The following is a 13,436-nucleotide window of genomic DNA, read 5'->3' as shown; positions in this document are numbered from 1 at the left end:
CTACATACCCGTAAATGATATAATTTGTTTTCACCATAACGTCTAGAAATCTTTTGTTACCGATTGTATGTTTCTTAATCACTTGTCACGGGGTCTTGATAATTAATTAAACGTTCTTAATTAATTTTCATGCAGAATCAGTTTATTATTAATAATATATTTTGCAATGTTTATTAAGCCACGGGTAGTTTCATTAACTATTAAGTAACAGATAATCGAATGTAAATACTGATAAATAAAAACCTTCACTTCTTGCTAGCCCAAAATGGGTCCAAAGTACTAAGAGGATCGATAATTGGCTCCTCCACGACAGTAACAACAGATGCAGAATCTTCTTTTTCAGTACTACTGCTAACCACGTCGTTTAACTTCTTTCTCAGACCATCTGAAACCCCGAGAAAACTGATCGAATCAACTTATTTGAAAAGACAAATACCAACCCTGTGTAAGTAATTGCTTGATGTAGCAAACTAGAGCTTCATAGGCGAACTTGAAGTGTTCGCGATCCCTCAGAATATTTTTTCTGAAGTGCCCCAGTTGAATCGCCAAGACTGCCAGATCTGGAATGGTGTTCGCTTGATTCGTGACGTCCAAAATGGCATTTGCCATCAAACATAATAATCCACTGCGTCCTATGCCCGATGCGCAATGAACTAAGATCGGATGCATCATTGATTTTTGCTGTTGGAACTGGGTAATTAATTCGAGAACCAGACTGATAAATGGTTCTGGTGATGTAGGGAATAAACTGGCAAAAAACAGATTTATTTTTTTCTTTCTAAGTGCAAACATGGGGTATATACCTGCCCGGCCATGCAGTGAACTGCACATGCATTATAGTCCAGGATTCTTTCTTCTCAGGCATAGTGAGGCAGATCACTCTTTCAATCCAATATTGCTTAACAAAGACATTTTGCAGGGACAAGACGAGGTTTTGGTTCAATAAAGTCACATTTTGACCTTTGGTTGTAGGAAAATACACATCACCTAAAAGCTAAAAATGTGCATGTCGCATCAGCAAGTTTCTATTTTTCCTTATATATGGTTAAATATGCATTATAATGGTCGAAGAAACAGGGCCTGGTCAGAATCAAGTTCACTGCTGCTTTAAACGAAAAAAACCTGAGTTTAACCCTTATAAGAGAGGGTTGGATTCAACGCCAATCTTGACTATTTTACCTCAGTTATTTGACCCACCTCATTGTCGTTCAACAAACAAAATATAACCTCCACTTGCTGCTCTCGCACCATCGTCCAAAAGTTTCCGAAAGTAGATTGCAGCGGAGCCTGTGTCACGATGAATTGTGGCCCAAATGGCGAAACTTGCTGCAAATTTTCCTTGTATAAAAATATAGGAAAACTGACAATTGATCTTTAACACCTTGACAAAGGAGGCGTTGATGTAGTCGTCGCTAGCAGATTTCAGCTCCACTCTGCTATAGTCGTAAGGTAAAATGTCTGGAAATCTGTTTTTCATGGGATAACATCTGGCGACCGAAATAGTTCTTTTTAGGGCGTCTTGAGGTTCTTGATTGTCCTGAATTTCCTTCCATTTGACCTCTAACGTGGTGGGACCGCTCAGAGTTTTTGTAGTTAAAGTTTCCACGTATTTCTCCAATTTTTCTAAGTCTTGATTAAATAAGGCTTTCACCTGTACACACGGTAACATAAAAAAAAGTCTAAAGAAAACCATAAAATCTCACATCAGGATTGTTTAAAGGTTTGCTAGGCAGGACTCTGATGACAATATCCTGTTTATTGGATACATTTATAGGCAGCTCTTGCTTCGGTGATTTTATTTCAATCACAGGTGACAGTTTCACAGGTTCAGGTGGCAGATTCTGTTGTGGAGTCAAAGTGGGAATGTTACTGCTAGCAGAAAAATCCAACCCTAAACCAAAATATTTTAATTTCCAATATTACAAACCCTAAAATGCAGTCACCTGTCAGTAAATCAACATTCGACTCTTTATGACTGGTATTAGTGGATATTTGGGGAGAAATTAGGACCCTTTCAGGGGTGTAATTGTAGCCATACCCACTGTCATAAGGGTTACAAGGGGTGACTGAAAATCACATTCATAATCAAAGAGATTTGGTAAGAGTTTACAAAACTACCTGTGCTTGATTTTGGAGTCTCAGTGTAAGTCTGACAAGCAGTCCCCGGGGAAGAATAAGTAGAAAAATTATCCGCGTAAGTAGTGGAGGCTACAGACGACGAGTGCGGCTGAGTATAGTATTGCGGTTGGTACGCACCCATTGCATAGGTGTTTTGCGTGGACACCTTAAGAATTAATAAATATCTCAGAAAATCGTATTTTCCTTAAAAGCTTACATTAATAGGGTTCACATGATTCGGGGCGTAGCCCTGCGGGAAATATTGGGGCTGCGATGGAGGGACTTGATATTGAAGAGGATGAGCAGTGTAGTTTTGTGCACCTGGAAAATACCGTTAAGGCAACTATGTTATAGAGGCCTTTACATAGTAATTATTAAGGCCCTCATTTTAGCTACTAACTACTGTGAAACCCACAACCAACCTGTTGCACCATGAAGATTCTGCCCAGGGGTAACTTGATTCTGCATTGCGGACCCATAAGAATACCCTGATTCAGAAAGTGTTTGTTGATTTGCCTGCTGATTTTGGGGGAATTGATAATAGTACTGCTGCTGCATTTGCAACTGTTGAGGAGTCTGCTGCAACTGAGGAGTTTGTTGCTGCTGCTGTTGCGTCCGAATAGTTTGTTGTTGAACCGTCTGAGGAAGTTGTTGCTGCTGCAGTAGTAGAGTCTGTTGTTGCTGTTGTAGCGGAGTAACTTGTTGCTGGACCTGAGAAGTTTGTTGCTGGGACAGCAAAGTAATAGGTTGTTGCTGTATGTGTGGAAATTCCTGTTGCTGTAATTGTGAACTTTGTTGGTGTTGCCGCAGCTGAGAAATTTGTTGCTGTAGTTGAGTAGTTTTCTGTTGATGCATCTGACGGTTTTGTTGTTGCTGAGAAGTCTGTTGTGGCATTGAAGAAGTTTGTTGCTGACCTTGTGAGTGTTGAGTAAACGTCATATCGCTCTCTTGTGGCATATAACTCGTTATGGTGTGATAGGAATTAGTGCTACTGGTAAATGCCTTGTTATTGTCCTGCCCACTCACGGGAGTTTGTACTCCCTGGATAGATTCATAATATTGAGAAGAATAGGTGTAAGAGGCCGGCGAATAACTTTGAGGAGTGTAACTGCTGTGAGGATAGTTGTACTGCGGCGTTGCCGGCAATTGCTTAGTAGCCATGAGGGAGTTCATTTTATCTGTAATCTTCGCCATATCTTCGTTACCGTAGTTCTGATGGTAATAATCATTATTATTTGTAAGACGAGATGCATTGTCAGTGGTGATTTCTGATCCGACAGGAGCAGGTCGCACTCCTGGAGGCCAATTTGGATTCTCACTTCCATAATTGAAATTTCCAAAGTTTGCCGCAGCCTTTTTTCTTGCCTCTAAATAATCCTTGAGCTTCGGAGCGGAGGCAGTTGCAGCAATGTTAGTTATACCCAAGGACACTTCATCTTTTTGCCCAGGATTTTTTGACAACATCTGCTCTCTCTCTTCCTGCTGCACCTTGCTTGCGCTTTTGATTCGTTGCAAAAGTTTCGAAACATTAACTTCAAGTTTCCTATAAAACTCCACCCCTTTCATTGCTTTTGCCAGCAAATCGTCATAGGAATCATGTGAAGTGATTAAGGCTTGAATCGTTGAATTTCTCTTCTGTATCACGTCTTGTATATATCTCCTAGTGTTAACAGCCTTAGCATAGCATTCGATAAATGCCTTTTTGATATTGTCTTGAGCTGCCAAATTCTGATCAAGTACTTCAATTAACTGCCCATGTTTGTCTAGTTGAGTCCTAAACACCTCTTCAAGGGACTGGTTGGGTTGTTTTGTGACCAAAGCATTGGTGATGTCATCATTATGAATGGCGTCCCGCAATTGAGCCCAAAGCATTGCTCTTTGAGACTTCATTTCATCCACTTTAGAATTCAACATTTCTAGTTCTTTTAAGACGTTTTGGTCGATGTTTGCTGTAATTTAAATTAATAAAATATTTATTTCAGAATTAAGAACTTAACAAAAATCATACAATCGGGCAGCTCAACACTAGGCAATTTTTGCTGCAGTTCTTTAATGGGTTTTTGCAAAATCTTCAAATTCTCCAAATGGGTCATCATGGCCTTGCTTAAAGTCTCATTAGACTCATTGGCTTTAGTGTGGGCTTCTTTGTACTTCGAAGCTTCCCTTGCAAGGTCTGTAGTAATAATACTTGGAGGTCTTTTGCCCATAACCTCCTGATAATTTCTTTCATTCTCCTCCTCATCCTATTTCAAACATTTCCAAAAACACTTTATTTGACACAATAACAAAACAGACCTTAAGTAATGAATCAATTTCACTTAAATTGGCCTCAACATCATGGTAAATGTTGGACAGACGCGCCATTTCATCAATTAAACTTTGAATTGCCATAGGTTGTGCCGACAATGAAGCGGCTCGGTCAATGAGTTCTTGAGGTATTCCCGTAGCTTGATGCATCTGGAATTAATGCACTTAAGCTGTTAATAAAATATCCTCTTGAACACGGAATATATGTACCTTAGTGAGTAAATCAAGCTGCATTGAACTCATAAACTCCACTAAAGCTTGGTCTTTAATCTCCAATCTTTGCCCCATATTCCTCAGAACTTCCGCCTTTTTTTCACTGTAAACAGAGGCGGCTTCGTGCGCCTCCATTGGTACTAACCGCTGAAAAATGTCCGGGCCAGATACCTCAGGATCGTTAACGTTAAATTCGATTCCCTTCACCAGGGATGCTCCTTTAACTTCTTGCAAATTAGTCAAATCTGGCACTTCTTCATGGTAAATATACTCGTTTTCGTTTTTGGCAGCTTTCCTCTTTCCTTCCACAACATCTGTGGTAAAGGCCAGAGCATCGCCCAATTCCTTTTGCTATTTTAAAATTGATTAAACACACATTTTTTCATGAAGAGAACAAGAAGATTCCTACCTGCTTGCTGCTCAAATACTTGCTGGCCTCCTGCAAGTATTCACAAGCTCCTTGATAAAATGCGAGCCGTTCTCCCATTTTTTGAAGCTCTTCCGCTTGCTGTCCTTGAAATAGCAAGGAAACACACCTGTGATAGGCAATTTTGAATTGCAGGTATTTGACCCAGTCTTTGTATTTGCCGCGTCCCACGACATCCTCATTAATCCCTTTTAAACTAGTCAATGCCTGTCGGTAATAGTCCCAAACTTGCACTGCCACTTTGGCTTGAAAATTTAATTACTATTACTGGATAATTTCCTAATTAATTTCAACAATATTCTTACAGATAATGGTCGATTTTCTGTTGTCTAACATACTCTTTTCCAAGATGCACTCCTGGGCCTGGGCCAGACATACTTGTTTGTAAAAATGAGGCACATCTAAAGAAGTTATATAAGACACTGCATCGGCATATTTTTCTTTGATGGTCTAAAAGTAACTAGGAATTGATGGGATTTCAAATATACATTTTAATGACAACCTGAAAAGCCCAAACTGCACACTGAAAATGTGAACATGCCAATTTCATCCCCTCAGGGTTAGATCTCGAGTCTAAGGCTCCCAAAATTGAGTGCAAAATCCCAATATTATATAAAACGACCATAAGTTCAAAATTTATTCCTCCCGAAGCGGTGCCGTTTTGGCAGTCTTTCCTGTTGACATAAATTTTTAAGTAAAACAAGGATAGAAACAGTTGTGAATTTTTACCATTCAAACTCAATAAAACATAGCTGCCCAGGGTCCATTGGGAATCTTGATTTTAAAAAATGCAGTTGGCAGTAGTATTTTTTGAGAGCCTGCAGCCCCAATATATCTGCACTGGGGTGAGTGGCACTGACTCGGAGAGTGTCAAGTTTGTTAATTTCTCTGGTATATCCATCAGGATCTTCATTGTAAAAACTTGCAATGTACTATTAGGCAAAAAGGAAATAAGACTGTATACACTGTGACTTATCTGTGAAAGCAAATTATTGTTTTTTTTGAAATACTGAGTTACCAAATCAGTTAAATAAGAAGAAGGTCGCTATTTTTGGAAATTTTTAATATGATATAAATGATATTGCTTAATGGTTTTTAATTTCTAAAAATTAAAAACTATAGAACAACACTGTGTCTGATATATTAAATATCTCCAAAAATTGCAACTTAAGACTTATTTAACTAAAATTGTAACTCTCGCCATTTTTAACACAGTTTATGGGACGCACCTAGATAAGACCTCCTGGGTTTCATGGTGACAATCACCAATTATATATATTTCATCAAATATAACATCCATGGATATATAGCAAAGTACTTTATTATATATGTATGTTTGAGGGATTTTAAGGTATTTCGAGATGTTTTCAAGTTAATATTGAGGTTTTTCTGAGATACATTTCAAAATAATTTTAAAACAATTCAAGGTATATCTAGAGTATGTTTGGGTATTTCTATAGTACTATGGTGTATAAAAATTCATCAGTGTCCTGTCCTACAAATAAAATTGAGGACAAAATGAACCAGATACTGTCAACTTTATTTATTGCTTCACTCTTCTAATAGTCATATATGGAGTACAAATCTATGATTAATAATAAATCTATGGGCTTACAGGTTTCAATTTCTTCGAAAACTGCACATTCTCCTGGCTGGACAGCAGCTCAAAGCAGATCATCGGCAAACGCGGAGCAGCTTCCATGGCTCGATTGTAATGGTCAAATCAAAGACTTATAGGTACAGGACTTTAACATTAAAATAACTATGTTATCAGTAATACCAGGAATTGAAAACACAATGAAAACAATTTTGCGAAGTAATTTTAAGTCGAGCACTGCGAATTTACGAAATGAGTTTACCTGCTTACGAATGTCAGTGGTAACAATGTATTACATGAATGGAGCGGCTGGTTGAAGTAGGAAATGAAGAAAATATCTTAAAACACGGATTTTTCACTATTAAAAAGAACAATTTGGAAATTGATAAACATTATGATTCATCCATTAGTGACAGCAGACGTTAGAAAATGAAGCAAATCATATGATAACAAAAATATTACAAAGAAAACTGTGACAGTAATATTGAGATTGGGACTACTCAGTAATAGATGGCGCTGATTATTCTCAAGGACCTTTGAAATTTAGTAGTTTAAGTTTTTAGAACAAACTTATTAACAATTCATATGATAAAATAATGTAAAACCTGTATCAAAAGATATAATGTAGTTCTCAGAACGGCCACAGAAACACAATTATTAGGGCAACTTATGAAAGTATATCAAGCAAACAGCCACAATATGCGAAAACTACCGCGTGTTTTAAGAAAAATTCGGTCAAATAGGCTTTGGAATTATTTGACACCCACCCCGTACGTCTTTGATATGTTCTACATAATGTCGAACATAAACGACTAAATTCTAATAAATTTCTCTTAAATACGACTGTTTACCTTAATTATTGGGTTTTATTAAAACTAATATTTTTTAAGGCACCACGATCGTGTACGATAGTTAAAGTTTTTAAATGCTAAAAATAATATATACAAAAAGCCTTTATGGTTGTCTTATTTTCGTAGCGGACAGTTCATAAACGGAAAATGGGCCGTTGAAATTCAATCCTGTGTTTTCGGCATTTTTTGTAAATGAGGGTAAGTAAATAAATATTAATTAAATTTATTTATCTTTAATTTTTTCTTAAGCGTTAGTAAAGACTAATATTAAAAGTAAGGTTAGGTTATCAAGGACATACGAGCTCAGCGTCAAATAATTCTAAAGCCCTAGTTAACCGGATTTTTTTAAAACGCACGGTATATTCGCTGCCGTCCTGTGAAAAACCCTTTAGTTTCTTGGTCCTCAAGTACTTGGTCTCTTGATTTCAACTAGACTATTTAAGATCGAAAATAACCCAGTTCATCTCATTTGAGGCAAAAACTGCATTCAGGGTTTCAGTTTGGAGTAAATATCCAGGTACAGAATTTTACACGCTTCAATCGTCGATATTTCAGAAACTGCTTTCTCAAATGGCAAACGGAAAGACGAGTCTTAAAAAACAAACAATGTAAAAAGACACGCACTTTGGCCGTTGATTTGAAAGCGTCTCAAAAACGCTCCTTGAAATTACATTTGCCCGACTCTCAGGCCTCAATTTTATTGAGAAATCTAACACGGTTTTCTGCAAACAATGCCAACCTCAGCCAAACGACAACCCACGCACCTGTTCCACCACTGTGTCCTTTCGATTTCGATTTAAAGCGACGTCGACGGATGCCGCTGGGCCGCGACGCCCCTTCTCCCCCTGCAACCGCCCCTGACGCAGCAACCCCTGCAAAAAGCACTACAAGGTGATCGCGATGAGGGGTGCGCACATGCGCTGAATAGGTGCAAGACTATCAGCCCTCACTATACTACACGCACACTAAAATTGATTGTTTTCGTGGAAATGCACTTCTGAGCTGGCCGGGTCTCCGTGTTGTTTGAGAAGTCGATGTTGTGATAGTTGTGATATGTCAGTAGGGTAGATTCGATTGGTGGGGTGGACGCGCCAGGGGTAGAAGCGCAAAGGTACCTGAGGCAGTTGCATGTTGAGGAGGATGATGGAGGGACCGGTTTAGACTGAAAACTGCAATTTTTTGAGGTAGGTGGCCCAGTTTTTGTTGTACCCAAGAGGTTCCGCAGCAAATTGCAGAGTGAAACCTCTGAAATGACATCGGAAAACTTGCGACTTTATCGATTCGAAATTGTGCGTTATGCGTTCTCCTTTTTGAATGGGAGACAAAGAAACCTGCACGCAGTGCACGCAGATCAATTCAGTTTTACCGAGTCTTGCTACAAAATGTTATTTTTATTCTCGGTTATATATTATCGTCATAAAGGTCTTTAAAACAATATTTTAGTTCAGATTCTTTTCCATTAGAGTCATAAACAGAGAGTTGGTTATATGCAAAAACGCCGTATTCCCCAGATAACGCACAATACGTAACTCACCATACGAGGGTCCATATTGATTACCGATCTTCGTTGAACAACAGGTTTGGACCATTGTCCACCTTATTCGCTCTCAGAATTGACCCTATCTAAACTTCTATTATAAATTCACCCTTTCAGAGCCAAAGCTTCTTGATTTAAGACAAAATTTTTGTATGCATAAAATATCAAATTTCAATCTGTCGCTTAGAAGTCTCTACTACGGGCAAATTGACTGACTTCTGAGTAATTAGTCTGATGGGCTAAATCAATTAGCGTCACTGTCCGGCTAACCGGAATTTCAGCAGGAAGGTTTGCTTTCGATTGGCTAAATTAAAATTCCATTTGAAGCCTCGTAGAGGCAAAAATATACAAATGTAACGTAATTTCCTTTGTCGTATTGTGAGGAACATGTTTTCTTTGAGAAAATACTGAAAACTCACTTTCCTCCTGCGTTAAATATAATGGAAAATCCTGGTTTGTATTATGTTATGCACCCCTTTCGCTCTCGTCATGAAAACACAACGAAATAATTTTCAGGCGTCCTAGTTTTGTTTCCCCCTCGGACTGTGAAAGGGTGCAAACCCTCGCGAACTGAGTAGCCGCATTGCCGTTTATTAGCTTCGCTCGAAATTATATTTTGCTTCCTAACAAAACCAAAACAAAAGAACCTTTTTATTACAACATTACAGACCTCCCCCCTCCCCCCCCTATCCCCCACCCCGCCCATCAACCTTGTTATCTCCACATATATATATATCCTAAAGGGGCCATTACGCAACTCATCCACTCCTAACATAGTTCTCCTTATTTCCTAGCACAGTTTCAGGCCGCCCCCGGGTTCCCCCCTTCTCCATTTCCTCCAAGGCAACCACCATACACAAACCCAAAAGCGAAAGCGAATCTCCAAATTGAAACGGAAAGCGAAAGCCTCGACGTACAGCTGGCTGATTCAAATCCCCCTTTTTGAGAGAGAGGGCGGTCGGGTGGGGGATGACACGAAGGCGCCGTTGCCGCGTCAGACCTAGATAAAAAGGGGGCCGGGGGGAGGGGCACTGCTTTGAAACAAAAGTTTCGAATTTCGGGGTACTAACTTTCTCTTTTCGATAACACAGTTTAATGGTCGGAGAGGGTTTTCTATAGGAATATAAGGTATCTGCAAGTGTTTGTGTGTATGTGAGTATGTATGTGTGTGTGTGTGTGTGTGTGTGTGTGTAGGAGGGGGGGAGTTCTGGAAAGTAAAGTTTGAAATAAAACATTTAGAATGTAATTAATATTAAATGGCTTTGATAGAATGCGGCTTTAATAATCCTCAGAAACGAGCGAAAACTAAGTGGAAATTTAAGAGGAACTGCGCCTTCACTATGATGTCTAGGGAATGCTGTTCAGTACTAAATTTTAGGGTTTTCCTGTAGTGTGAAGGCTCCTTTAAACTACCTTAATTTCTATTAAGCATTTCAGCCGGCCTCATTTTCACAAAAAATATCTCTGAGCCGCAAAATAAGTTCGTTTATCTCATCAAATCCGTTTCTTCGCACACGACAAGGCGTTTTCATTTGATCACATAAAGGGCCAAAGGCCTAACCAAACGTTTAGGAAGTTGTTATGGCACTAATAAAAAATCGATGGCCATTACCCTAACCTAGGGTGAGTGAACCTTCATATAGCAAGAAAATTCACAAAAAGAAGAACACTGATTAGTATGCACGAACATTATAGAGCGGGGCCTTGCCCGCTCCATTGAGCAACAAAGTAACTTTTACCGGTCATGCGTAAACCTTTTTGCATTTAATAAATGCATTAACTGGAACATAATAAACTGATACGAAACAAAGTGCCTTTTCTAGATCAAAATCCCCATTACGCCAATCCAGCTATAACCTGGAAATGAAAGCTTGGCAGGTGCTCGTCTGTTGGATACTTAACAATTTAGACGTGGAAAAGGAACAGGGGAGAAACACGAAACCCGATAATCTCTCTTGATGTTAACAGCACAACGAAAAAGTTACGTGTCTACTTAAATAGATTTGCAGCTCATGTTTTAACTGAAACGAGGACGGTAATCGGCCTCAATTATACGAGGAGGAGGACGTTTTCTCTGGAGGTTACCTTAGTTAGTTTTATGTATATGTGAGAAGTGTGCAGGGAGCACGGAAATTCAAAGGAAACCCCGTACTGAAGAGCCCCAATTGTCTAATAAATTTGACGAAGAGGAAAATGAATGTGCCATGTAAAGCATAAATTGCGGTTGATTTGGATCTTACGTGGACCCTGAATACCTCATGTAGAGGATTATCACCATGGATACGTATGATAACGTGGCCAAAGAGGTTGCTCAAAAGAAAGTTAAATTATACAAAGGGGATGGGGTGTATGCCCAACCTGTGCAAGTTTTGAATGAGAACAAAAAAGAAGAAAGTGGAGCAATTCAATTTTCGCTTGCTTCGCTCCCGTATGAGGTGGTTAATAAGGAGCACACAATGCTGCAGCATGAAGTTGACTAAAGAAATGGAAAATGAGAAATTGCGCAGAAGCTCGTTGGAAAGCTTGGAGGAAGAGGTAGCTCTGGGGTGACGCCGTTGCTACGACGGAGAGGCAATTTCATTTTTGGTCGAGTGTTGTCCTATTGACCTTTAAATTAGGTACGTGTTCACCTCAATTAGGCCGACAAAAAAAAAAGTGGAACACTTCAGCAATGAAAATCTTCAGATCAAACCTGAAATCAGAGTGATTAACGTCTCGATTGAAACACTTCATCACTCGAGGCCTCAAAGCCCACATTGTAGATTCTCTAGGATTCGTTCCGTGGACCTCACAGAGTTTTTATCTTGAGAGAAAGCCCTGTCCTCACAGTACGGGAGGAGGCGGAGGTGCATATTTAACACCAAGTGTATTTCGTTGGGTGTAAACGTGAGAGGCTAAACGCAGTGAGGTTTGTAGTCGAATTATTGCGACGAGAAAGACGTGAAGATTTTCTAAGGAATGTGATGGAGATTGAGAAGCCGCAGGTGAGGAAAGAATAAGAACTAATGAGATTTGTGGAGAATCACCACGAACTCCAGGGAGAAGCCCCGGAAATGCGTTAATTTTCAAGTCTATTAAATGTGAAGTTTACCTGCTATAAAGCAGTTTCTAAGCCGTCAAAAAAGGAAATTCTCCCTTAGGGAACTGGGTTCCGAATTCCTTGGAAGCAAAATTTCGCTCCAGAAAATTGACCTACTAATTTCAAAGAATGGAAAATTCCTCTTGAGAAAACCGTTTCCAAGTTTCTTAGATGTTTAATTGTCCCTCTAGGAAACTATTTCCAAACGCGGACAAAACTGATGTTCTGGAATATGGGGGCAGTGATTTGGATTTTGGATGGACACTGGATATCCCACTTGAGGTTCTGGTCGAACGTGCAGTTTAGGAAACGATAATCATTTTGACAAGAATTCAAAGCCGTAAAAACATATACTTATGGAAGTGACTTTATATCCCGGAGACTAGAGGACATGTTACAACCCGCTTGGTTCACTGCAAATTTTTAGAGCTTAGCGAGATGACCAACTTGAATTATTTTTTATTGCATATGGTTCACTGGTTCCTGAGAGATTGGCTTTGAAAATTTGAAAAATTCCGACACATAGGTACCTGTCGCTTATGGGAAAAAAACTCAAACCTTCGATAATCGCGAGGAAAAAAATTGGGACCCGGCAACCCCGGGAAGCGACGGGCGTCGGGACGCCGGGCGGCAGCAGCCGGGAAAGGCCTTGGCCCTTAGCGAGGGATAGGGGACCCCGGGGGCAGACGGCGCGCAGACATCTTGCACCCATGCAGCAGCAACCCTTGTATACTGCCGGATATTAGATGATGGATTATGGGTGGTTTTCGACGCTGGCAATGGGTCTCTGTTGTTTTTGATGACGTCGCGATGATGGGACAAGGTTACGTCAATTACATCGTCGAGCTGAAGCCGTTTCTCGTGACGGCAGGGGATTGGACTTAACTTGATTTAACCCTTTTTTTACTTCAGAAACGCTCTTTTTTCCAAATGACCTTCCTCAGTTAACCCCCCCTTAGAATCTTCATTAAGAAATTGAATTTTATCCGTTACCTGATTTTACCGGACCATTCGAGACTTTTCATTCCCTCGGACGGGGGGGGAGGGCGACTTCAAGGGAGCTCTTACCGTCATAATCTTTGCCGCTGCTGTCCCGATGACCTCGTCCAAGGTCGTTGAGGAATTCCACTTTCGCTGGCAACCCAGCGTCGGGCCGTCGTTAGGGACACGCAAGGTTGTGGGGGTGCATTTGGCGACGTTGCCAAATTCTCATCTACCCCCACGAGCGGGAGGCAACTCCCGCGGAGCTTTTAGAAGTTCTTGGAGCAGCAGGTCCCGGTGAGTTCGTTCCAGGGGAGTTGGTTGAT

At 40.1% G+C, this 13,436-nt stretch overlaps 2 protein-coding genes across 3 annotated transcripts in view; one reads left to right on the top strand and one right to left on the bottom strand.

The window, feature by feature from the left end:
* Window positions 1-113: 113 nt before the first annotated feature.
* Window positions 114-7,827, bottom strand: mop (myopic). 2 transcript variants are annotated; one of them, XM_066285695.1, is made up of 19 exons: window positions 6,925-7,827; window positions 6,681-6,810; window positions 5,795-5,997; window positions 5,568-5,739; window positions 5,371-5,515; window positions 5,048-5,310; window positions 4,636-4,989; window positions 4,414-4,575; window positions 4,127-4,361; window positions 2,541-4,067; window positions 2,336-2,439; window positions 2,119-2,284; window positions 1,944-2,066; window positions 1,704-1,891; window positions 1,382-1,651; window positions 1,198-1,326; window positions 804-994; window positions 441-748; window positions 114-385 (listed from the first exon to the last, which is right to left on the bottom strand). In XM_066285695.1, exons 2-19 carry the CDS (start codon window positions 6,765-6,767, stop codon window positions 246-248), a joined length of 4,767 nt encoding a protein of 1,588 aa, XP_066141792.1. In that variant the 5' UTR covers window positions 6,768-6,810; window positions 6,925-7,827; the 3' UTR covers window positions 114-245. The 2 variants fall into 2 exon arrangements, with proteins under 2 accessions (XP_066141792.1, XP_066141791.1); XM_066285694.1 differs by having other exon boundaries at window positions 6,681-7,827.
* Window positions 7,828-8,678: 851 nt separating this feature from the next.
* chinmo (Chronologically inappropriate morphogenesis) overlaps window positions 8,679-13,436 on the top strand; it is a 31,574-nt gene continuing 26,816 nt past the window's right edge. Inside the window, exon 1 of the mRNA XM_066285701.1 lies at window positions 8,679-8,697. The gene's annotated coding sequence lies outside the window, so the exon portion shown is untranslated. The remainder of the gene's footprint in view (window positions 8,698-13,436) is intronic.

This window comes from Euwallacea fornicatus, chromosome 9, assembly GCF_040115645.1.
Source record: "Euwallacea fornicatus isolate EFF26 chromosome 9, ASM4011564v1, whole genome shotgun sequence".
In the NCBI taxonomy this organism is placed as follows: domain Eukaryota; kingdom Metazoa; phylum Arthropoda; class Insecta; order Coleoptera; family Curculionidae; genus Euwallacea; species Euwallacea fornicatus.
The sequence above is the reverse complement of the archived record's forward strand: the minus strand, read 5'-3'. Positions and strand labels throughout refer to the sequence as shown.

Bases quoted from the DNA above. Each gene is read 5' to 3' on its own strand.
- mop (XM_066285694.1), bottom strand. From the start codon at position 6,767: ATGGAAGCTGCTCCGCGTTTGCCGATGATCTGCTTTGAGCTGCTGTCC. The intron at 2,067-2,118 runs GTAGTTTTGTAA...TGTGATTTTCAG, and splicing joins GACTCCAAAATCAAGCACAG to TCACCCCTTGTAACCCTTAT. The intron at 1,892-1,943 runs GTGACTGCATTT...ATTTTGGTTTAG, and splicing joins GAATGTTGATTTACTGACAG to GGTTGGATTTTTCTGCTAGC.